Source organism: Vombatus ursinus, unplaced genomic scaffold (genome assembly GCF_900497805.2).
Source record: "Vombatus ursinus unplaced genomic scaffold, bare-nosed wombat genome assembly UNPS02014861.1, whole genome shotgun sequence".
In the NCBI taxonomy this organism is placed as follows: domain Eukaryota; kingdom Metazoa; phylum Chordata; class Mammalia; order Diprotodontia; family Vombatidae; genus Vombatus; species Vombatus ursinus.
In genome coordinates, this window is record NW_020954639.1 from 15,322,146 (window position 1) to 15,346,771 (window position 24,626).

Consider the following 24,626-nt stretch of genomic DNA (forward strand, 5'->3'; position numbering starts at 1 on the left):
CACACACACACACACACACACACACACACACACACACACACACACACTCCAGTTGCAGGAAAGAACAATCAGCATACAAGCCAGTTAATGTGCTTTTGTGTTTCTACTGTCAAAACTAACCATTTGTTTCAAATGAGATATTACAGGAAAGAGGAAAGACGTATTTAAAAGGTAGCACCCTCCTTACTTGGTAAAGAGATTTTTAGGGAAAGGGAGGTAGGAGAGTCAGACTAATCATTTTTTGGACTTCTTTTTAGAGACTGAAAAGAAATTGCTGTGTATCTGTAAGCTTAGTTTAAAAAATCAGGTTTTTTTTATAGATCAGGTTTTCTTTAATAATGAATTTCTGAGGGAAAGGGGTGAGTAAAAAGGGAGCGTCATGGTTCATATTGCAAAAAAAAAAGATTCTTCACTTTACAAAAGGATTTATATCAGTCATATTCTATCTATGGGACTTTAGGGCAATCCTTTTCTTTTTCTGTGTTTCAGTTTCTTCATCTGTAAAAGGAGTTTGGCTTGATGGCTTCTGAGATTTTTTCCAACAGCAAATTTATGATCCTACTAATGTACGTTGATGTGGGATTCTTTGAAATGTCCAGTTCCCTAAACATACCATATTAAGAATGATTAAAACTCCATGTAACTACAACTTTTCAGGAACACATCTATTCTTGCGTCAATGTGGATTTATCACACTTACCAGCTGTGTGATCCTGGACAAGTCACTTAACCCTCAGTTGCAGTTCTCTCCTCTGTAAAATGAGCTGGAGAAGGAAATGGCAAACCACTCCAGTATCTTTGCCAAGAAAACCCAAATGGGGTCACAAAGAGTTGGACGTGACTGAACAACTATCATGGAGAGACTCATTCAACAGCATATATTGACATTTTAACATCTGTTTTGAGGTGTCTACAGGTATCTTGTGCTAAGCATCTGAAAAACATTCTATCATATAAATCCATATAGGACTTGAGATTTTATTAGAGTAAGAAAATTTCAGAGTGAGAAATCCCTCTACCAAGTAGACTGCAACCACATGTGACTTAGTTAGTAGGTAAGTCCTAGTCAAATAAGAAGTTAAGTAACTTTCTCTGGGTCACATAGTGAGCAAGTATCAAATAAATGAATTGAACCCAGGAATTTTTGACTCCAAGCCCAGCATTCTATTTCCTATGTGACTCTGCCTCTACTGTATTCTACTATATCTCACTAAATGAAAAAAAACTCATTCAGATTGATTAAAATCTATATTTAATTTTAAAGGAGCATTAACACCACCATTAGGCTTTGCTTAAGTTTACTACAAATTAAATTTTTGAATATCTTAACTTAGAATGTAATGCCTAGCATATCAGTTTGGATGGAGTGTACATAGATACTTCCATGAAATTATAACACTGTACAGTAGGATTCGATTTTGGAAAAATGTTCATTCTAGGAGAGCTGAGAAACAGATCATCAGCTAGAGTTCCAAAGAGAACTTTTAAAAGCAATGAGTCAACTTATTCATTGCTCAGCTTAATGTGATGACTGAGCTATAAATGACTTGGCTTAAAAGGAAGATAAATACCACTTTCCATAAGAACTGATTTTGTATTCTTGGTGAAACATCAACTTTGATTATTGGATAGGAAAGTTTAAGGACCTAGAAGTTTTAAGATTTTACTTTCAAAAGAGTTTTCCCCTTCTCCTCAGTCCTTAATATCTGACATTATCATGTCAGGGCAATATTCTGCAATATTCTTGAGACCTGCTACGTCTCACACCATCCCACCAATTAAAAGAAAAAAAAATTAAAGCTGTGGGACTTTCATGCTATTCAATAGAAGCAAGTGATGTTATATCATTTCAGAAGTGAAGTTTACAACAGCTGCTTACATGGGTCTGGGCAAAATCGAACTAAAAAACAGAGGCGGCATGATAGGGGATGAGCACTTGTCTTGGTATCAAGAAGATTTGGTTTTGAATTTTGCCTCATACACTAATGAGTGGTGTGACCCCGGAAAAGTGAATTAGCCTCTCTGGGGCTCAGTATCTTTATCTCTACAATGAAGGTGTTATATTAGATGGCTTCTAATATCTCTTCCAGATTTAAACCCAAGACTCTATCACCCTATGGTAATAATAATACTGACATTTATTTTATAGCATTTCAAGGTTTGCAAAGTGCTTTACATATATAATCTACTTTGATCCTTATGATAAACCAATAAAGTAGGGTTATTACTGCCTCCATTTTACAGATGAATAAATTAAGAATGAAAGAGGCTAAAGGTCTTGTCCAGGGTCACACAGCCAGTAAATATCTAAGGCAGGATTTGAACTCAAATCTTTCTGACTACAAGTCCAGTGCTCTATTCACCATACTACCTAGTTGCCTATTATATGAAAGTAGAAAGGACTTATAATCTTGTAAGAAACAATATAGCTGAGATAATTCTAACTGACAACACAGATAGAGGCAATATATTCATTAAAAAAATCAACAAAACATTTACATTTTCAAGTTTTTCTACCACAACTCCCCCCCACCCCATGCCCAGGGTTAGCTTTTGTTGGAAAGGAGTAGGGATGGAAAGCTGGTAAAAGCCCAATTCATGTAAGGGTGTCAGGGTATAGGGCCAACCCAAAGTACGGGTAGCATGAGTCAGAAGTTGCCCAGAATGTGGTAAATCTTAAAATGTTGCTAACTGCAGGTTGCCAATTGAGCAAAAATGGGACAAGTGAAAATGGGGCATGTAATGATAAAGTGAAGGTAAAATAAGGGAGTGTTCTGGCTTGGAAGACAACAGTGATGATCACAGATTTAAAGTGGGAAGGTACCTTAAAAGCCATCTAGTCCAACCCATTCATTTTATAGTTGAGGAACTGTGGCCCAGAGAAATAAATGACACACCCAAAGTCAGTATTTGAACCCAGATTTTCTGATTATAAATGTAGAACATTTTCTACCATGTCATGCTGTCTCAACAATATAACTGATGTAGCTACAGAAAAAAAAAGTTATATCTAATAACCTCTCTTGGGACTGCAGCGAAGCAGAGGGTAAGACAAGAGGCCAAAGACAGAGAGAGAGCTGGGAGTGACTCTTGATGATGTAGAGTATAAACTCTACATTAGCTGTTTAAAGGCTAATGTGAAAAGACTATCCTAGAAGAGCGGAGACCAAAACAATAGAGAAGGTTAATTTCACTCTCCTTGCAGAAAGCCTGAAACTGATTAGGCAGTGGCCACTGTCATCATTGTCTCCAGCTAATGGCTAGAACCATATCAATTCTAAATGTAGCACATCACAAAAGGATTGTAAGTCATCTAAAGTAATTTTTTTTCAGGCATCTTATTGTACTTATGATGACCAAGTGTGAAGTAGGAAACACTTATATTTTCAATTAGAACTATTAAATCTGTTTTATAATATTGACACATTTTCAATCAGTTCCACATTCATCTTGCAATGCTTGCCATGATCTAAGCTATATGTTTTTGATATAGATCTGACAGATCCATATACATGCATATATATACACACATACATATATGCATATACATGTATATGTATATACACATACTTTTATAAAGTAACTTGATGTGAAGAATATCATTTGAGTTACTTTCAAAATTTTGGAACTTTGAAATAAAATACTGTCATTTAGTAAGTTTTTATTCATTCATTCATTTGTTCATTTATTTGTTGATTATTTATTTTTTGAGTCAGGATTCCCTCACTTATGGTGGCCACTCATGGGTCTGATCCCACTGTTGATTGACACAAAAGCTTTGACTAGCTCCATTTCTGACCTTGGCTGGTTTGCTCTTCCTTACCCAGACTTGTGTCTTCTCATTCTTTGGGGATCACCATATTGGTGCTGCATGTGGTACAGATTGGCCTTCGTCCTAGTGTAACTTAGAACTCCTGAACTCAAGGAAACCATCAGACTCATGGGTGGCCAGGATTATAGGTTTGCACTACTACCACATCTGGCCTAAGGTGGTTTTATTATAGTGTTAATTTTTTTTTTTCTCAGAGCTCAGTAGCTCAACTTTTCATTAACTTTGCCCTGTAGTTTCATGTGCACATCACATTGGAGACCTCACATTGTAGAGGAGCACTTTCCCTAAAAAGTTGATTGTAGGGTGAATCAAATCCTGGTTTACCACTGATTGACATTATAAAGTTGAGACTATGTGCTTGGCAGTATAGTGTTTTTGAAAGAGCTCTGAATGAAAAGTCAGAAGACTTGAAATTAAGCCCTGATGCTTTGTGACTCTGGATAATGGCATCAGTTATCTCATTTGTAAAATGTTGGTAATACTACTAGTGTGCTATAGTTGTAAGAATTCAAGGCTTGCAGTTAGAAGTCCTCTGTTTAAGTCCTAGTTCTTAATCTCCCTGAGGTTTCCTCAGCTGCAATGTATCCTCAGCTATAAAATGGGAAAATATCATTTATATGACACAACACCATTGGGTGGTTGTGAGGACAAACAAGAAAATGTACTTAAAACATTTTTCTAACATTAATGCTCTTAAATAAATTTTATTATTATTAATTAGAAAATAAAAAGAGATTAATATATAATTCAGTACTAATAATTTTAAAGTAGGTACAATGGATAGAGTACCAAGCCTGGAGTCAGAGAGGTTGATCTTCTTGAGTTCAGATCTAGCCTCAGACACTTAGTAGCTACATGACCCTGGGCAACTCATTCAATCCTGTTTGAATTCAATCCTCGGTTTCCTTTTCTGTAAAATGATCTGGAGAAGGAAATGGGAAACCACTCCATTGCCTTACCCAAGAAAACCTCAAATAGGTCATGAAGAGTCAGACACTACTGAAATGGCTAAACAGCAACAACAAGTTTAAAGGAGATGGAAATTAATAGTTGAAAAAAATGATTCCAGAGTACGTATGATGAACTGTGCTACATGCCTCCTGACAGAGAAATGATGGATTCACATTTCAGAGTAAGACATACATTTTTAGACACGGATAATGTGAGAATTTTTGCTTGACTATGCATATTTGTTAGGAGGGTTTTACTTTTATTTTCTTTTCAAATTGAAAATAGTTGGGGCAGCTAGGTTGTGCAGTGGGTAGACCACTGGCCCTGGAGTCTGGAACACCTGAGTTCAAATCAGGTCTCAGACGCTTACTAGCTATGTGACCTTGGGCAAGTCACTTAACCCCAATTGCCTCAAAAAAAATTAGAGATAGTTGGAAGGGAGAGAAAATATGTTTGCTAATTTAAAGTAAAATCAATTGAATAAAAAAGAAGCTAATTGTTGGGATAATTAGAGAAGTCTTCCTAAAAGAAGTAGGACAAGTATGGACCCATCAAAGGTAGGGTAAATTTAGCTAGAAATTGGGAAGGACAAAGGGAACAACCCAAACAAGGTAAAGTGACAAGGAAGAAAATGGTGAATCTATGGGTGAGCTGATTGAAAACTAACGTGAAGAGGGTAACCTAGGAGGCTGGGGAGGAGTGGCCTAACTAAGACCAGGACTGAGTGCTGGGAGTCTAAGATATGGTAGTGAAGTGGGGTGGGGGAGTGAGCAGGGGCTCCTAACTCTTTTCCTATCAATGACCCCTCTGATAGTCTGGTGAAGCCTATGGACCCCTTCTCAGAAGAATATTTTCAAATGCTCAAGTTAAAACACATAGGATTATAAAGCCTATCAATCACATTAAATTAGTCATTAAAATATTAAAAAAGAAAACAGAAACAAATTTAGGGACCTCAGGTTATATGAACTACTGCTTAAGAGGATCAGCATCCAGGGAAAATAAACCATTTAAAGAAGAAAGTATAAACTTTATGGAATATAATTTGACAAGATCTATATAACCTAATGATTCACTGCTATTTCCTACATTTTCTGTAGGAATAAAGATGACATCCTGCTCTGTCAACACTTCAAATCAGTTTTATTTCAAAACTCATGAAATAATCTTTCTGTCAGAATGCTTGAGGTAGGTCTTAAGTGAGGTCAATTACTTTTAGGCTGATTATTTAGTCAGTTGCTTACGTAGGCTTGATGCTAAGCACATTCGTCTCCTCCTTGGCAACTACATCTGATCAATAAATCAACTGAGAAGCATTCATTAAATACCTATTATGTATGGAGGGCTACCATGCTAGGCGCTGGGGATACAAATATACAGGAGAGACAGCCCTCAAAGTGCTTACATTCTCCTGGGAGGAGTACTATATGTTCTCATCTAAGTAAATAGCAGTGTTTGTGTGTACGTATTAGAGGACTCAAGTCACAACCCCTATCACTTCAAGTTCTTCATCTATAAAAGAGAAGTAATATCTGATTTCTAACATCTTATTCCAAATATCTTATCACAGATGGTTCCCAAAGGCAATTCTATTCTAGCTAAAGTTAGGGCAGACAATAAATCAAGCTTGAACAGCTTGCAGTACAAACCCAGGAGAAGAGAGTTTGCTTATCACCCAAGAACTAGTCTAGTAAAACCCAGAGGCTAAAAGGATCTAGCCAGGTGATGATTGTCTTTGTAGGGAGAAAGGAGAGTCTTGCAAGTCACTAAAACTTAGAGGAACTTAGATACTACGGAAGCCATGAATACTTGCCCTGCTTATCTCAAATGGTTGTCTTGATCAAATAAAATAATACTTTGAAGACTATAAAGCATCAAACAAATAAATGTATGCCACTGTAACCCTTGTGTTAGAGCTGTCTCTCTGTCTCTCTCTTCCCCCACAGAAATCCCCAATATACCTTAAGGGGTTTCTCACTTTTGTGGCCCAATGCCTCCACCAAGACAATCTGGACCATCAGCACATGACACTCTCCAAGGATGGTCACCAGTCCTCCTTATAAGCACCCATTATTGCAAGGCTTGGAATGAGGATAATTTTATTCATGTGTTAATATAAACAGATGTGATTCATATATGAGTCCATAGGAATAAGTATACACCTCATGAAAAACCTTCCCCAAGACCTGTACAATCTCTGTGACACTGTCTGGGGTTGGACTCTAGTTGAAGGCAGTCAGAGTAGGGTCCAGGCACCAAATCTGTGACATGCCCTGCCTCCTTTGCTCTCTCCTCTGTCCCAAGATGGTGCTGGCAGGTCTTGCTGCTCTTTCCATTCTCTCTCGACCCTGCCAGGAGGTATTGTCAGACCCTTTGCCATTGCCCCTGGTCTAGTACCAGAAGCATGTTTTCCCCTTGAGTGGCTGGTCTACTTGATGCAATTGGCTGTTCAATTCTCCTCCAGTAAATGCTTCCTCATCTGGCTGCCCTGAGGGCAGTAATTGACTTCCTTTTGTATCTGTGTCACCAGTACAAAGACTAGTGAACACTTAAATGTTTGGTGATGTATGATCTCTCACAATTTGGTCCTCCTCCAGCAGATAGTGCTCATCCCTTTTTTTAGGGCACATATATCTAAACAGTTGCCAAATTATGTAATTTACTTCTCTATGACATTTCTCGAATCTGTCCCCTTCTCTCTACTCTGACAGCCTGGTTCAGGTCCTCACCACCTCATGCCAGAATTATTACCATAGCCTCCTAATTGACCTCTCTAATCTGAGTCTATCCTCATCATTCATCATAAAACTGCAAATGATTTTCTTAAAGGTTAACTGTTACCATGAGACCTCTTCCCCTCAATAAACTCCAATGGATCTCTGTTAGCTTCACAGTAAAAAATAAGGCCCCGTTTGGCTTTTGGCTCCTTCCTAGTTTTCCAGTCTTTTGACTCATTACTGCCTTTTACAAACTCTATGATCCAGCCACACTGGCCTCCTTGCTGTTCCTCATATACAATGCTTCATCTCCCAACTGTGGGCCTCCCCACTGGCTGTTCCCCATGCTCAGAAGGCTGTCTCTTCTTGATGTTGATGTTCATCCTTCATTCTCAAGGAATACCAAGGATATCATAAAGGTGATGTCTTGAATTGGTATGAATTAGATTTAAGTGAGGCAGAGCTGTACTTCTACCTTGAAGATCTCTGGCCTCTTTTAAGACTTAGTGGCCTTTCCCCAGTTCCTTCCTGCCACCCATACCTCCCAAGCTGTGAAGGCCTTCTCCAATAATGCTATTTTCTATCTATTCTTTATCTTGTACGCAACAATTTGTGTATATGCTATTCTCCCATTAGAAAGTAAGCATTTTGAGCTAAGGGATTGTTTTTGGTTTTTCTTTGCATCCTGAGGGCTTAGCAAGGTGCTTAATAAATGCTTGCTTGTATGATTGGTCAGGCAGTCAACAAACATTTATTAAGCACTTAATAAATACCAGGTGCTATGCTAAGCACTGAAGATATTAGGAAAGGCAAAAACATGGTCTGTGTTCTAAAGTGGTCACATTAAAAGGAGAGAAACAACAAATAGCTATGTACAAACAAGATAAACAGTATACAAAGAAGTAGCATATAGATATATGCAGTATAACTAGAGTATGGTAATCCTCAGAGAGAAGTGGAGTCAGAGGTAGAAAGAGACTGGGAAAGGTCTGTTGAAGAAAGTGGGATTTGATCATTAAGAGGACCGATTCATTAAACTGGTCTATATAGAACCAGCCTCAGAAATGCTTTTGACCTTTCAGAAAAATCTTACCTCCATCTCACTTGTGCCTCATTTTGTAGTTATACCAAGCCCCACACAGTTGTCTGAAAGCAGGAGATATGGGGATACTTCATTTTGAATTTCCAATGGCAGTAATTCCTGTATAGGCTTACTGTGAGTTACTGTAGCCTGTCTTCACTCTCCTCTACCATCCAGGAGGTGAATCTCCTGCTCAAACTAGCACCTCCAACTGAGCTGGGAGAGTTCACAGACACCCATGCTCTTTCCAGATTTCTCGTTTGTCTTTCTCTTCTGACACACTCTCCCCCACCCAGGGCTATTGAGCCAAGTTACTCAAATTATTCCCGGGATGCTTAGCAAAAGAGCTCCCAAAGAGAGAGAGGAAGGATGAAGTCAGCCTGTCTCAGCTTCCCCTGGGGAAGAAGAGTTATAGTTCCCCTACTACAATATTATCATTAAAGCTATAGGAACTCATCTTTTCTATGAATAATTTCTTCACCTGCAAAAAAGAATTTTTTTTTCCTTTTCTTGTCCCAGAGTAAGCTGCGAGGATTGAGTGAACATTATTCTCTTCAGCTTTCAAAGCATAAAGGTCAAAGGTTCTGGAAAAAAAAACCTACTCAAACCCTTACAACATACTGGGTGATTTTTCTACCAACCAATCTTATGAACTCTTTGCTGTTTGCTGAAAGATGAGAAGAGTGGCCTTAACGTGTAAGAGTCCTTCAAAAGTTAAGTGCCAAAATGGTCATAGTAGAATTTATTTCCCTATGTTCTCATCATTTTGATTATTATATTTATTTTATAAATAAATCCAGAAGAATATTTTCTGGGTTTCTTTAAAGAGAATATAATAAAGAGAATAAATACAAGTAGCAATCCCATCCTCACCCTCTTTCCCCTCTTCCCTCACCAAGAAAGGAGACTCCCAACATACCAAAATCTACCAGTTTAACTCCGCCTTCAGTGGTCAAGAGGATGTTATTTCCTTTCACGTCCCTGTGGATAGTATTGTTGCTGTGCAAATGCTGCAGCCCCTGGGGAGAAATATTTAGGGTTTTTGTTGTACTATTGTTTAATTTAATATAAGACGTTAATCTTATATTATCTTACAACATAAGATGTTAATCTTATATTATCTTATAATATAAGATGGTAATCTGTGGAGAATGGACTGATTCCCCCCCCCCCCGAATACACTGGGACATGCTTACCCATTCCAAGTTCCAAGAAATAATTCACTTTAAATGCATTACTTTCAGCTTTAACTAGATGAAAATACTCTTATCAGGATCACTAGATCTCATAAGATCACCAGTTTAGAGTCAGAAGGGACCTTGAGGACCATTAAGTACAACTCTCTCATTTTATGTATAAGGAAACTGAGTCTGAGAGAGTCACACAGCTAATTCAAGCAGGATTCAAATTCAGGTCCTTTCAGACTCCAAATTCAGTACTCTCTCCACTCTATGTATATGTCTTTTGTTTTCTCAAAATATTTTATTTCCTGAAAATGTAATTACTAATCTTGTTGGGAAGATCTTATGTAAACTTAATTAAAGACAAAGCAGAGATTTTAAAAAATAACAATAACAGCTATGTTATAGAAAATTAATCATTAAAATGGCAATAAAATTAAATAGATATTCATCTTTGTTTATCATTAACAGTTGCAAATTTATTTACCTAAGATAAGCAAAGTTTTCATTTCATTGTCAATAGCTTTAAAATGCACAAGTTTTAATCTGGAAATATTCCCTATCCAAATGTGGCAAAGAACTTAAAGCAATCTAAAAGTCTTAGAACTATTAGCTATGTATTATCCAAAAGAGTGCAGCTAGAAGGTGCAGTGAATAGACTGCTGGTCCTGAAGTCAAGAAGACTAGAAGACTTTCTAGCTGTGTGACCCTGGGCAAGTCACTTAACCTTGTTTGCTTCAGTTCTCTCATCTGTAAATGAGCTGGAGAAGGAAATGGCAAACCACTCCTATCTCTTTGCCAAGAAAACCACAAATGGGGTCATGAAGAGTCAGACACAACTGAAACAACTGAGTAACAAATCCAAAAGAACTCAGTTACATAGTTCTAATATCTCCAAATAGATAAATGATATTTTTATATAAGAAAGTTCTAGGAAAAACATGCCATTCTGAAGAGGAAGAATGATATAATGGAATGAACACTGAATTTAGTGTCAGAAGTTCATTTGAATCCTGATTCTGCCATTTATCTAAATTCTTTGTGCTTCAGTTTCCTCATATATAAAGTGGAGATATTAACACCTACAATACATAATTCACAGGGTTGCTGAGGAACGTGCTTTGTAAACCATAAAATACCATGAAAATGACAGCTATTAAATGTCAGCTAAATATATAAAGTTGGTGTTACTGACCTACCATTATTAGATTACTTCAGATAGAGTCTTTGGATTTTGTACATTCCATTCATATTCTCTTGCTTCATCCTTTATATGGTTATCTTGGATTAGAAAAGTAGGCTGTGACCATTCAACAGTAATCAGCTAATTAATTCATTGCAGATCTTCTCTTCATTAGCATTGTCCTAAATGAATGCAATAACCAGATACTGACATACAGTTTATGACCTTCTGAGTTACTCACAACATCATGATGATGGTGGATAGGCTTTGATTCTAAAGTTGCCTTGGATACCTCATCATAGATACCATAGCCACAGGGGATACCACCACTTATATAATGTTCCCTGATTCCAAATACCATATGAGTGGAGAAAGGAGACATTTAGACTGGGGTCAGAATCTCACTGTGCTGCCATATCTCCCTGTGTACATACCTCAAGTGGTACAAAGAGTCAGAGGAATTAGAAGAGGCAAGGCACTGTCCTTGGCAAAACCTAAGGTTTGTACTTGAGAGATGGACAGGGGATTTCTAATGGAAAAGAACAGATCACTCATATAATGAATATTTCATAGGATCATAAGATCAGAGATTTGTAATCAGAAGGCACTCTAGAGGACATCTAGTCCAATTCCCTCCCCATTAGATTTTTAGTTCTTTGCAGGCAGGAACTAATTTTGCTTCTCTTTGTACTTCCAGTGCTTATCACAGTGCCTATGCACAGAGTATTGTTGTTCAGTCACTTTTCAGTTGTGGCTGATTCTCTGTGATCCCATTTTCTTGGTAAAGATACTGGAGTGGTTTGCCATTTCCTTTTCTAGCTTATTTTACCAATGAGAAAACTGAATCAAACAAGGTTAAATGACTTCCCCAGGGTCACACAGCTAGTAAGTATCTGAGGCTGGATTTGAACCCAGGATTTGAACTGACTCTTTGTACCACTTGAGGTATGTACACAGGGAGATATGGTAGCACAGTGAGATTCTGACCCCAGTCTAAATGTCTCCTTTCTCTACTCATATGGTATTTGGAATCAGGGAACATTATATAAGCGGTGGTATCCCCTGTGGCTATGGTATCTATGAAGAGGTATCCAAGGCAACTTTAGAATCAAAGCCTATCCACCACCACCATGATGTTGTGAGTAACTCAGAAGGTCATAAACTGTATGTCAATATCTGGTTATTGCATTCATTTAGGACAATGCTAATGAAGAGAAAATGAATTAATTAGCTGATTACTGTTGAATGGTCACAGCCTACTTTTCTAATCCAAGATAACCATATAAAGGATGAAGCAAGAGAATATGAATGGATTGTACGAAATCCAAAGACTCTACCTGAAGTAATCTAAGGTTCAAATCTAAGAAGATTAGTCTTCCTGACTTCAGGCTGGACACTCTATCCACTGTGCCATCTAGCTGCCCCAGTGCACAGAGTAGGCCCTTAATAAATGCTTATTGACTTCATCTGAAATAAGCAGTAGAGTCAGGATTTGAATCTAGCTCCTCTGACTCCAAATCTAGTATAATTTCCACTGCACCATGTTGCATCATTATTTACTATTGTAAGCAACACGTACCATGTTTTTAACAATTGAAGCATTCACAGTTTTATTTAAACTAATTCACTTAATTTCATTAATCATTAAATTTATTTAAACTAATTCATTTTTAATGAGTGATATGCAAAAAGTTCATAGGCACCATTATCCTTACCATTAATGCTTCATGTAAAATATAGGCAATTATAAGTTCACTCATTCTTTTTCCTCTCTTCAAAAGTCCTTTCACAAGATCGGTCACTGATCCTCCATTGCACAGCTACCAAAAAATTAAAAAAAAAGCCCACTAACAGTTAAAGATTGAAATTAAAAGGAAGAATGATGTCACTCCAATTTTATATAAGATTCTGCTGAACAATAAAAAGTGACTTTTCCACTTACTAAAATTGCTTTCAAATGCTATCTCTGATTTTTTAAAAGCTGCTACAGAAAAGAAATGGGGGAAAATGAAAAGAGCAACCTATACTTTTGGGCAATTTCAGTGCATTACAAGAACGTGGGCTTCCAAACTGTCACTTAGAGATATGAATTTTTTTTTAAGGAAGCACTGGCCAACTTCTTAAAGTCTAGGATAAGTAGAGTGGCTCCACAAATCATTCCTATATTTTCAGGGTCTGAAATTTAGACTCACCAATGACTTCATATTTTATAATTGAGTTCAACATATGAATTCATTACACAAATGACAGTATATTTTATCAGTTTAAAGATCAGCCTCTTTGAACTTTAACCAAAGCTTGAAGACAAGGAATGATTACAAATAGCATTTTAAAGAAACACATACACAAAAACACAAAATTCACAAAATATTTATCACTGCTGTTGTCATCTTGTTCCTATGCCATTAATTGTCATGAAGGAAAGATTATGAATCTTATAATTCAGAGACTCCAAAAACATTTGAATTTTCATTTATTCAAGATTTCATTCAAATCATATAAGAAAACTTGTAGCTCCATTAGGCTATCAAAGCACCTTACTTTATCCTTGGCCTGGAACTCAAGCCTCTCCATGATGTGGCTCAAATCTACCATTCTAAGCTTTCTGCTTCCAGGAACCAAGGTGGCTGAGTAAGAAGTACTCTTAACCTCCCTGAGTAACCTCTGAAATTTCAGAAAATATCACCCCAGGAAAAACCCTGGAACAGCTGAACCAGAAGAAAGACAGGGTGCAGCAGTCCAGTAGCCCAGGTAGCTTGAGAGATTAATGGGAAAGACCCCTCTTATCCTGGGGGAAGGGGAGCAGTACAGAATGGAGGCATCCCAGCAGGCTAGCAGAAAATCCTGCCTCAGCATACCAGGAGGAGATCCTGAAACTCAGGTGGTGGAACAGGCAAACACTAACACCTGAATGACTGAGTGCCTGAGTGAGGGCAGAGGAACCGGTGGAAACCAGCTTGGAAAACCACCAGGTGCCCCAGCATGCTACAGCAATTGGCTTTCCCAGTGCCTCAGCAAAACTAAGGGAAGCAGCTCTCCAAGGGTCCCCAAACGGATAAACACCCTGCAACATCCATCTGAAAGGAGTTGAAGAAAATGAAAAGAAGGAAAGGATCAGGTGAACAGGAAATCTCCAGGGGACACACTACCCAATCTTACCCTATCCAGTGTTGCTGATTCCCAACAGCAGGTACCCTACAGTTCCCAGAACCCTACAGCCTGCAACTGCCAACATTGGAGGCCCCAGTACACAAAGCCAGTGACCAGGCCCTAGGCTCCCAACACAAGAAGCTTGGGTCAGTGCCCTCTGCTCCCCAGTAGGAGAGCTCCATCTCTTTAAAGGTCAGGAAATAAGCAAACACCATGAGCAAAAAGAAATGCACCATATCATGAGAACAGTGAAGATCAAGGGAGAAATTCTGAAGAGGACAACATTGTCAGCAAACCCACATCTGGAACCTCAGAAGGGAATATGAACTGGTCTGAAGCCCAAAAAGCCTTTTTAGAAGGGCTCAAGAAGGATTTTAAAAGTCAAATGAGAGAGGTAGAAGAAAAAAATGGGAAAAGAAATGAGAAGAATGCGAGAGTCAATAGCTTGGAAAAGGAAGGACAAAAATTAACTGTAGAAAACAAGTCCCTAAAAAATATAATTGACCAAAGGGGGAAGGAGGTACAAAATCTAATAGAAGAAAACTTTTTTTGTTAAATTTTGTTAATTTTTTTGTTAAAAATTAGAATTTGGCAAATGGAAGCTAATGACTCTATGAGAGAGCAAGAATCAGTCAAACAAAAACAAAATAATGAAAAAATAGATGAAAATGTAAAATACCTCATTGATAAAACAACTGACCTGGAAAATCAATCCAGAAGAGACAATTTAAAAATTATTGATCTACTTGAAAATCATGATGAAAAAAAGAGCCTGGACAGTATCTTTCAGGAAATCATAAAGGAAAACTGCCTTGAGGTCCTAGAACCAGGGGGTAAAATAGCCATAGAAGGAATCCACCAATCACCTCCTGAAAACACCAAGGAATATAGTAGCCAAATTCCAAAATTACCAGGTCAAAGAGAAAATACTGTAAGCAGCCAGAAAGAAACAATTTAAATATCATGGAAACCACAGTCAGGATTACACAGGACCTTGCAGCTTCTACATTAAAAGACCATAGGGCATGGAATATAATATTCCATAAGGCAAAGGAGTTTGGATTACAACCAAGGATCAACTACCCAGTGAAAATGAGCATGATCTTTCAGGGGAGGAGATGGATATTCAATGAAATAGGGGACTTCCATACCTTCCTGATAAAAAGACCAGAGCTCAACAGAAAATTTTATCTTCAAATACAAGACTCAAGAGAGGCATATAAAGGTAAATGGGACAGAAAGAAACAACATGTTATTAATAAGGGCAAACTGTTTATATCCCTACAAGGAAAGATGCCACTTATAACTCTTGAGAACTGTATTGTTATTACACCATGTTAAAGGAGTATACATAAAGGGTATAAGTTGACATTGATGTAATAATAAAAAAAATCTAATCAAGTGGGTTAAATGGATCCAAGTAAATGGATTAATCTGACCTAACTAAGAAAATGTACTGAGAGAAAAGGAAAGGAAGAGGCAAACAAGGGTAAATTACATTATAGGAAAAGGCACAAAAACCTATTACAGCAGAGGGAAAGAAGGGAAGGAGATGAGCATTGTTTGAACCTTATTCTCATCAGATTTGGCTCAAGAGGGGAATAACATAATCAGTTAGGTATAGAAATCTAACTTGCTATATAGGCAGTAGGAGGGAAAAAGGGAAAGAAAAGGGAGGGGGCTAGTAGAAGGGATGTGGGATTGAGGGAGGTGGTGGTCAAAAGCAAAACACTAGTGAGGAGAGAAAAGAAGAAAGGAGAAAGAAAAGCATAAATGGGAGAAAAGGATGGAGAGAAAGACACAGATAGTAATCATAACTGTGAATGTGAATGGGATAAACTCTCCCATAAAACAGAAGTGGATAGCCGAATGGATTAAAAACCATAATCCTACAATATGTTGTTTATAGGAAACACATCTGAAGCAGAATGACACACACAGGGTAAAGGTGAAAGGCTGGAGCAGAATATATTATGCTTCAGCTGAAGTAAAAAAAGCAGGGGTAGCAATCCTGATCTCAGACAAGCAAAAGCAAAAATAGATCTTATCAAAAGAGATAAGGAAGGAAACTACATCCCCCTAAAAGACATCATAGACAATGAAGTAATATCATTACTAAACATATATGCCCAAATTCTTAGAGAAGTGCACGGAGTTGCAGGAAGAAATAGACAGCAAAACTATACTCTTGGGGGACCTCAACCTCCCCCTCTCTGAACTAGATAAATCTAAACACAAAATAAACAAGAAAGAAGTTAAGGAGGTAAATAGAATATTAGAAAAGTTAGGTATGATAGACCTCTGGAGAAAACTGAATGGGGATAGAAAGGAATATACTTTTTTTTCTCAGTAGCACATGGCACATACACAAAAATTGACCATGTACTAGGGCATAAAAACCTCACAATCAAATCTACCTTTCTAATCTACAAAATCCCCAGCCTTTCTTGTTCTCCCTCACATAGTCTATTATGCTAATTCAATCACTGTCCCACAAACATGTCCCATGCTTTACTTGTCTCTGTATCTTTGTTCATGTTATTCCCTATACCTAGAATGTTGTTGAGTCGTTTCGTTCATGTCTAACTCTTTGTGAACACATTGGGGTTTTCTTGGCAAAAATACTGGAGCGGTTTGCCATTTCTTTCTCCAGCTCATTTTACAGGTGAGGAAACTGAAGTAAACAGGGTTAAGTAACTTGCTAAGGGTCACACAGCTAGTAAGTGTCTAAGGCCAGATTTGAACTCAGGAAGACGAGTCTTTCTGATTCCAAGCTCAGTGCTCTATTCACTGATCAACCTAGCTGCCCAGACCTAGAATACATTTGGTCATCTATACCTACTGATAGCCTTCCTATCTTTTAATGCCTTGCTCAGGTACCACTTGCCTCTATGAAACTTTCTTAATATACTCAGGTAGAAATGATTTCTCCCTTTCTTAATCTCATAGCAGTGTGTATTCATCTCATGCAGTTGCCATGTGATTGAATGAATGAAATAAGTATTTATTAAGTGCTTACTATATGTTACATGCAAACATATTATCATTAATATAAACTTTGGGAAGCAGGGGCTCATTTTTATTTATTCTTATGTTTCTCCCAGCACCCTATGCTGAACATTGCATATGGGAAGTGCTTAAAAGTTTGTTGAATAAATCTCCAGGGCCTATGTTTCATGAGAACAATGAAGAGGGAAACCAAACATAGGCCTAATCTTCTACAAGATATTAGAGAGTTCAGTTCTGACCTTCTGAGCAATTCAAGCCAAAGCTGATAGTTTAATATTCATAAGGTACCTTCCTTCAGTTGGCAGTGCTGCCCTGAATTCCAAGATAAGCCTTTTACTCTGCTGCAGGAATATTAATGCCTTTTTAGCTGGGATGAAAAAGGAATCATAAAAGTCTTAAGACTCTCAGAGAGATGTCGGAGGCTATGCCTAAACCAAAATGGGCCAAGAATCTCAAAATATCCCAGAAAGGGTCATAAAGCCTTTGTGTGAAAGATGTCTAGTGAGGGGGCTCTCACTGCATCTTGAAGCAGTTGATTCCATTTTTGGAGAGCTTTAATTGTTAGAAAGTTCTTCCTTATATCAAGACCAAATTTGCTTCCCTTGTCACTTCCTCCCATTATTTCAAGTTTTACCTTTTGGAGTTGAGTAGAACAAATCAAATGCCCCTTACATATGGTTTCTGCCATGTTCTTCTGCTTAATAACATCCTTCCTAAATGTGACATCCAGAACTGATCACAATATTCCATATGTCATTTGAAAGGTATAGTATAGTTGTCCATCCACTTAGTCCTAAATATTATATGATTTCCTACACAGCCCAAAATCACATTAATTTTCTTGGCCATCATATTATACTGCTGAGACATATAGGCTTTTAGCCCATGAAAATTCCCAGATAGTTTTCAAAGTGCCACCAACCTATATCTCCATCATCTTATATTTGTGAAAGTTATTTTTTGGATTCATCTATAACTTCATATTATTTATGGATAAGTTAATTCAATTCAGCTCAGCATTCTAACCTGTCAAGATCTATTTAGATCCTATTATCCAATGTATTAGCTATCCTTCCTAGATTTGTTATCTGTAAATTTGGTAACCATGTTAACTCTGTCTTTATCCAAATCATTGGATAAAATTCTTAAATAGCACAGAGTCACATACAGATTTATAGTAGGGACGTTATCTTTCTAAGTTGATGATGAACCATTAATGACTATTCTTTGTTCTAGCCATTTAACCAGTTCTGAATCTATCTATCATATTGGCAATGTCATACCTCTCAATATTGTCCACCAGACCAGTATAGAGGAACTTGTTGAATGCTTTGCTAAATTCTAGACAAATTGTATGCATAGAATTCTTCTGATCTATCAGTCTAATAACACTATCAAGAAAAGGAAATGAGGTTTATCCAGTTTGCCTCTCTTTCAAAGATCACATTGACAGAAACTCAAAAACCATGTTCATCAGTTATTTCAGTGTCTTGGGAAATAATTCACCTGGTAACAAACTCATCAAGGCCAGGTTTTTTTTTTAGTATCTCCCTACTTGGGCATCAACACTTTATTAGCCGTTTTTTTTTTTTTTTTTTATTTCTTTCTCAGGCTTGGGACTGGAAAGGTAGTTGGGAGTTAGATTGTAAAGGGATTTAAAAGTCAGGGTCAGGGTGGATTTTGTATTTTTATCCTAGAGGCAACCAGAAGCCATTGAACATATTCTAAGTAGACAGACATGCTCAGATCTATGTTTTAAAAATAATTTGGCAAGAGAGAAATAAAAGTAAGAAGAGCAATCTGTAGGCTATTGCAATATTCCAGGTGACAGGTAATGAGAGCCTGAACTTGGAAGATGGCCATGGGAGTGAATGGAAGGATGTAATGATGTATAGTAGGGACATAAAAACTATATGACTTGATTGATTATGAGGATAAGGGAGAGGAAATAATCAAGGATGGCTCAGATTACAAAGCTAGTAAAAGTATAGTGCTTGCCTCGACAGGAATGGTAAAGTTTGAAGGAGGGTGGGTTATGTTAAGATTGAAATGCCCATGGGATTTCCAGGCAGATATGTCCATAAGATACTAGGTCATGCAGGGTTGTACTTCCAGAAATTAGGGCTGAATATATAGTCAATTGCATAGAGATGATATTTGAACCCAAAGGAACTTAAAAGAACAGCAAGACAGAGGGAGTAAAAAAAAGAGGCCCTGGATGGAGCTCCAGGGAACATCCACAATTAGGAGATGGGAACAGCATTGTACTGATGATCCAACAAGACAGAGAATGAGATAGAATCAGCAGAGAGGTAAGAGGAAAAATCAAAGGAAAAAGTGTCAGAGAGGACCCAAGAGGAGAGGTTGGTCAATACTGTCAAGTACTGCAGAAGGGTGGGGAAAGATGAGGACTGAGAAAAGGGCATTGGATTTAGCCTTTAAGAGATTTTTGGTAACCTTGGAGAGAGTTGCTTGACTCAAGTGGTAATGTTAGAAGTTAGATTATAAGGGATAGAATCATGAATACAAGGTGAAGAAATACAAGCAACAAGAGAAAATGAACCTTTTTTTGGTCTGTGGATGTGAAAGGTAGGAAAAAATAAGATGGGAATTTGAAGGGATAATGGGGTCAAGATGAGTTGTTGAGTTTTTTTTTAAGGATTAGGGAGTCCTAAGCATATTTGTAGGTGGTGGAGAAGGAGCCAATGGAAGAAGAAATTGAAGATGAATGAAAGAGAGGGAGTGATTGAGGGAGAAAATTCCTGGAGGAGACAGGAGGGGATGGGACCAAGAGCAAAAGTTTGAAAGTCTTTTTTTTTTGTTTTGTTTTTAGCTTAGCTTTATAATTCCTAACATTGGGAACATAGGAATTCTTTTTTTTTCTGTTATTCAACTCCTTAATATTTGGGTGGTATAACATTAGTTTAGAAATAAAACAGGCTATTAGAAAGAGAAAATGGTCACTGATGTAAAGCATAAAAATTGAGAAAGCATAAGATGCCTTAGCCTGTCTCTGTGGTATAACCTTGAGAGAGCTAGGATATCATTGCTTAAAGATGAGTTGGAAGGTGCTGTATAATTTCCAATCCAATTTAATTTTTTTATGGAAAAAACTCCTGTTTATTTGTGACAAGTTGGTGTCAGGTAAAAGCCAAATGACATGAGTTTCTATTTATTCCATCTAGTGAATTTTAAGCTTTGTTTAATCTTTGGATTTGTCAGTCAATGATATTTAAGAGATATTTAAGGTACCTCCTGTTGTTAAATCTCAGAGGTACAAGGTGCTTCAGAAGCCTTCTAATACAACCTGAAGCTGATCCAGAATCTTCCCTTTCAACCTAATCATATGACATCTGTGAAAAGGGTTTAAAACCATAACAAAGAGAAATATAAGATAAACACAATGTAATACAAGTTGTCTCAAAAGTTTTAAGGCAGTTTTAAGTTTCAGCAGCTTATGAATCTTATGATAATGAATTCTAAGGAACTATTCAAATTATTTGGTCATAGGAGGCATATACCACATAAAGTCTCACCAGCCAGTATTTCACACTAACCAAACCCCAGTGTAATAAAACCATGTGAAACATCAATTAGCCAATCAATTAATAACCATTTGCAAAGTGCCTATACTATGCTAAGCACTGGGGGAAACAGTCCTTGACCTTAATGAGCTTACATTCTATTGGTCCAATGGTCTGTTTATATCACTTTTTTTTATAGAATTAACTGTTCCTAAGAATGTTGTTTCATCAACCATTCTGTTTTCAAGGAACCAATTATAAATATAGGTGGGACTTGTCTTGAACTTTGTACCCAGTACTGATTGAAATTAGTAAGCTATTAGTCATGGCTTGGAAATTTTGTTATACAGAGTTTTTCATTGTAGTGGTATTTATAGCAAAAAAGATAGGCCTGTGATGCTTAAAAAAAGTATTAATGTGGTCCCGAGAATAAAGAAACACTTAGGGGGAAAAGCATTTCCAGGAAAGATAGACTTTGAAAGAGAAATATGATGGATTGTGAGGAGGCATTTTGTCTTTTGTCCCCCCAGAATTGAACAAGTGCAGAAAGACAAAATACCCTTCAATATACTCAGACTTTAAGGAAAAAGAGCTTTTGCAAAAGGAGGAAAACAAATAGAAGGAACCCAAGGAATAGGAAGAATTACCAAAAATGTAGTGGCCATAAATCTCAAGTTTCCAGACACTAAGCCCCTAGCTACTTCTATATCTGGAATGAGAATTGTAACTATGTTAGGAAAGTACATTTTGCAACCCTCACCAGACAGTAAATTAAACTCAGGCCATTACCACATTTACATGTAAATTCACTGGCATTTTAAAAAATGAATGGCAATGTCAGGAAAGGTTTAGAAAATTCAATTTAATGAATATTTCTTAATCACTTAGCATGAAACAGGCACTATTCTAGTCCCTGAAAATACAGAGACAAAAGTGACAGAGTCCCTGCTCTCCAGGAGTTTCCATTCCATCTAGAATGGGAAGACTTATCAACATTTCTCATGAACCATGTACTTTAATACTTCTACTGCCACTGATGTAGGAAGTAGCATAAGAATGAAACTGAACACTTGGTATGCAGCAAACTCCAGGCTATCACATGTGATAAAATGTGAATCACTCTCTATCATAAGGAGGATGAACTGAAGTCATGCCAGAAAGTACCATAAAGTCGAGGCAGCATTGCACAGCACACAGTCCAAGGACCTGAGTTCAAATCTTGCCTCTGATGCTCACCTATATGATGTTAGACAAGTTCCTTAACCTCTTTTCGGCCTCGGTTTCTTTGACTATTTAATAAGAGGGTTGGACTAGGTCTGAGGTCCCTTCCAGCTCTAGTTATATAATCCTAGGAACAGAGTTCTCTGAGAAAACTAGAGCTAAAGGAGGATAGTGGTGGTGCAGTGGTTTGGCAGAGATGTTCCTCCTCCTTTGGAAGCAAAGCAAACAAAGTTCTGTTGCTGAGGAGCATTTCACATGAGGATGTGGATAATTAACTCTGATTTACTTTGTAAACTCTGTATTTCATTACACACATTTAAAAACATTATTCTGAAAACCCTTGGATTAGATGGTCTCAACATAACTTCCAGTTTAATTCTATGAACCTACAAATGGAGTGGAACTTTGCCTGTGTGGTTCGTGGAAATAGGCCAATGCCAAATGGTCAGAGGTATAAGGACTAGGAGAAGAAGAAGGAATCAGGCTATGCAGCTAAGCAGCTGATCCTTGAAGCTACCGGCCAGAGTTCTGTGGAACCAATACATGCATGACATTGAAAAGCACAAAACCTAAATGCATCAATGAATACTAATACAGAAATGCAAATAAACAAAAACAAAGCAAAATGTCTTAAGTGTATATTCACTGCTAGGAGACATTTAAGAACTATTAATTCTCCAATATGGCTTTCAGTTATCTAAGTCAATTAAGACAGCAATTTCCTACATATACTCTGTAATTAGTTTTATATTCTTCTAATTATACTAGCTAAGCATTTTGTACAAGAAATGCAGCACGTTCATAATAGACATTTTAGTGAAGATGGTATGATTGCTGTCCTGTTTTCTACCACATTTCACTTTAAAAATCTATATCTCTTCAACAAAAACCACCAAGTGCTCCAAATAGAAAGCAGCCTTTTATAATGCTATATAAAACCGTTATTTGAGGCTGGCATGTTGAAAAAAGAAATTATGAGCAAGACATCTTCCTTCTACTTACAGTTGACACACAATTTGAATCTCTCAGAACAAGCATATTTCTAAAGACAGTTGAAATTTTCAGGCATTAATTTAAAGCTAACACCAATCCACGCATAAGAATGTACAATAATAATGCTATTTTATCTAAGAATCAGGAAACTAGCACATTTCAGTGGATGCTATTTCTTTCAGACTTCATATATGGTCATAAATCCCTAAATTCTAGAAGGATATGGGAACCACTTATACACAGGCAGAGCTATGCTTAGATTTTACTCTCCTGGGGTCAGCATTGCTCAGACCTGCAACAACTGCCCTATCCAAGAAGTGCTAGCCCATTTATGATGGCTTGCCTTACTGTGTTATGTTCTACAAAATGACTTTAACTTTAGGCAGAGAAAAAGTAGTTGTAGAAAAAAAGACACCAAGGAACCAGCATGAAGTGGGAGTGGGTAGGGTATGATTAAATTCAAAATGTATTTATTAAATGTCTACAGTGTGCTGTCAAGGATCTTACATTCTACTGGGTCCAAGATTACCTAAAACCTCAAAGGAACAAGACAGATTACAATCCTGTCTCTACTACATCTCATTATATGGTTCTGGTAAGAAAATAGGGCTTTATGCAAAAAAAAAAATATAACCCAGTAGTTTAAGAAAAGTGCTCTGTTTCATTTCTAATTATTTTATGGAATATTCTGAACATGAATACTGATTTGCTAACATTTGACTACTTTAAGGGAGATAAGGAATAGTAGGAAAGGGACAAAAGTATCTTCTTTGGGGTGTGTGTGTGTGTGTGTGTGTGTGTGAAATACCCCTAACGAAGGTCTACCATAGACTTTAAAAAAAAGAAAGAAAAGAAAATTCTGGGAACCAAGATGGCAGAGTAAGAGGTAAGTCACTCTTACCCTCTCTTATTAACCTCTGAAAGCCCAGAAAATATCACCCCAGGAAAAACCCTGGAATAGCAGAACCAGAAGAAAGATGGGATGCAGCAGTCCTGTAGCCCAGGTAGCTTGAGGGATTAACAGGAAAGGCCCCTCTTACCCTGGGGGAAGGGAAACAATACAGAATGGGAAGCATCCCAGCAAGCTAGTGGAAAGCCCCACCTCAGCATAGCAGGAAGAGATCCTGAAGCCCAGGTGGTGGAGCAGGCAAACACCAACACCTGGACCCCTGAGTGCCTCAGTGAGGGTGGGGGAGCTGGTGGAAACCAGCTCAGAAAACTACCATGTGCCCTGACATTCTACAACAGTCTCCCAGTGCCTCAGCAAAACTCTGTGAAGCCCTCCAAGGGGCCCTACTTGGATAAACATCCTGCAACATCCATCTGAAAGGAGCTGAAGAAAGTGAAAGGAAAGGAAGAGCAGGCAACCTCCAGGGGCCAGACTACCCAATCCTACCCCTAGAGTTCCAGAGTTGCTGATTCCAGCCCAACACCAGGTAAGCTGCCAGAGCCCTACAGCCTCCAACTGTCAACATCATAGGCCCCAGAACACAAAGCCAGTGACCAGGCCCTAGGCTCCCAACACAAGAAGCTTGGGTCAGTGCCCTCTGCTCCCCAGTAGGAGAGCTCCATCTCTTTGAAGGCCAGGAAATAAGCAAACACCATGAGCAAAAAGAAACTCACCATAGATTCATATTATGAAAACAGTGAAGATCAAGAGAGAAGTTCTGAAGAGGACAACATTGTCAACAAACCCACATCTGGAACCTCTAAAGGGAATATGAACTGGTCTGAAGCCCAAAAAGCCTTCTTAGAAGAGCTCAGGAAGGATTTTAAAAGTCAAA

General features: G+C 37.7%; 1 protein-coding gene across 1 annotated transcript in view; it reads right to left on the minus strand.

The window, feature by feature from the left end:
* The window catches only part of MYO3A (myosin IIIA), a 255,909-nt gene that overhangs the window by 203,747 nt on the left and 27,536 nt on the right, over positions 1–24,626 (minus strand). The window contains exons 3-4 of the mRNA XM_027841624.1: positions 12,661–12,765; positions 9,501–9,600 (exon numbers count right to left, since the gene is read on the minus strand). Of these exons, the coding sequence (XP_027697425.1) occupies positions 9,501–9,600; positions 12,661–12,765 (205 nt within the window). The remainder of the gene's footprint in view (positions 1–9,500; positions 9,601–12,660; positions 12,766–24,626) is intronic.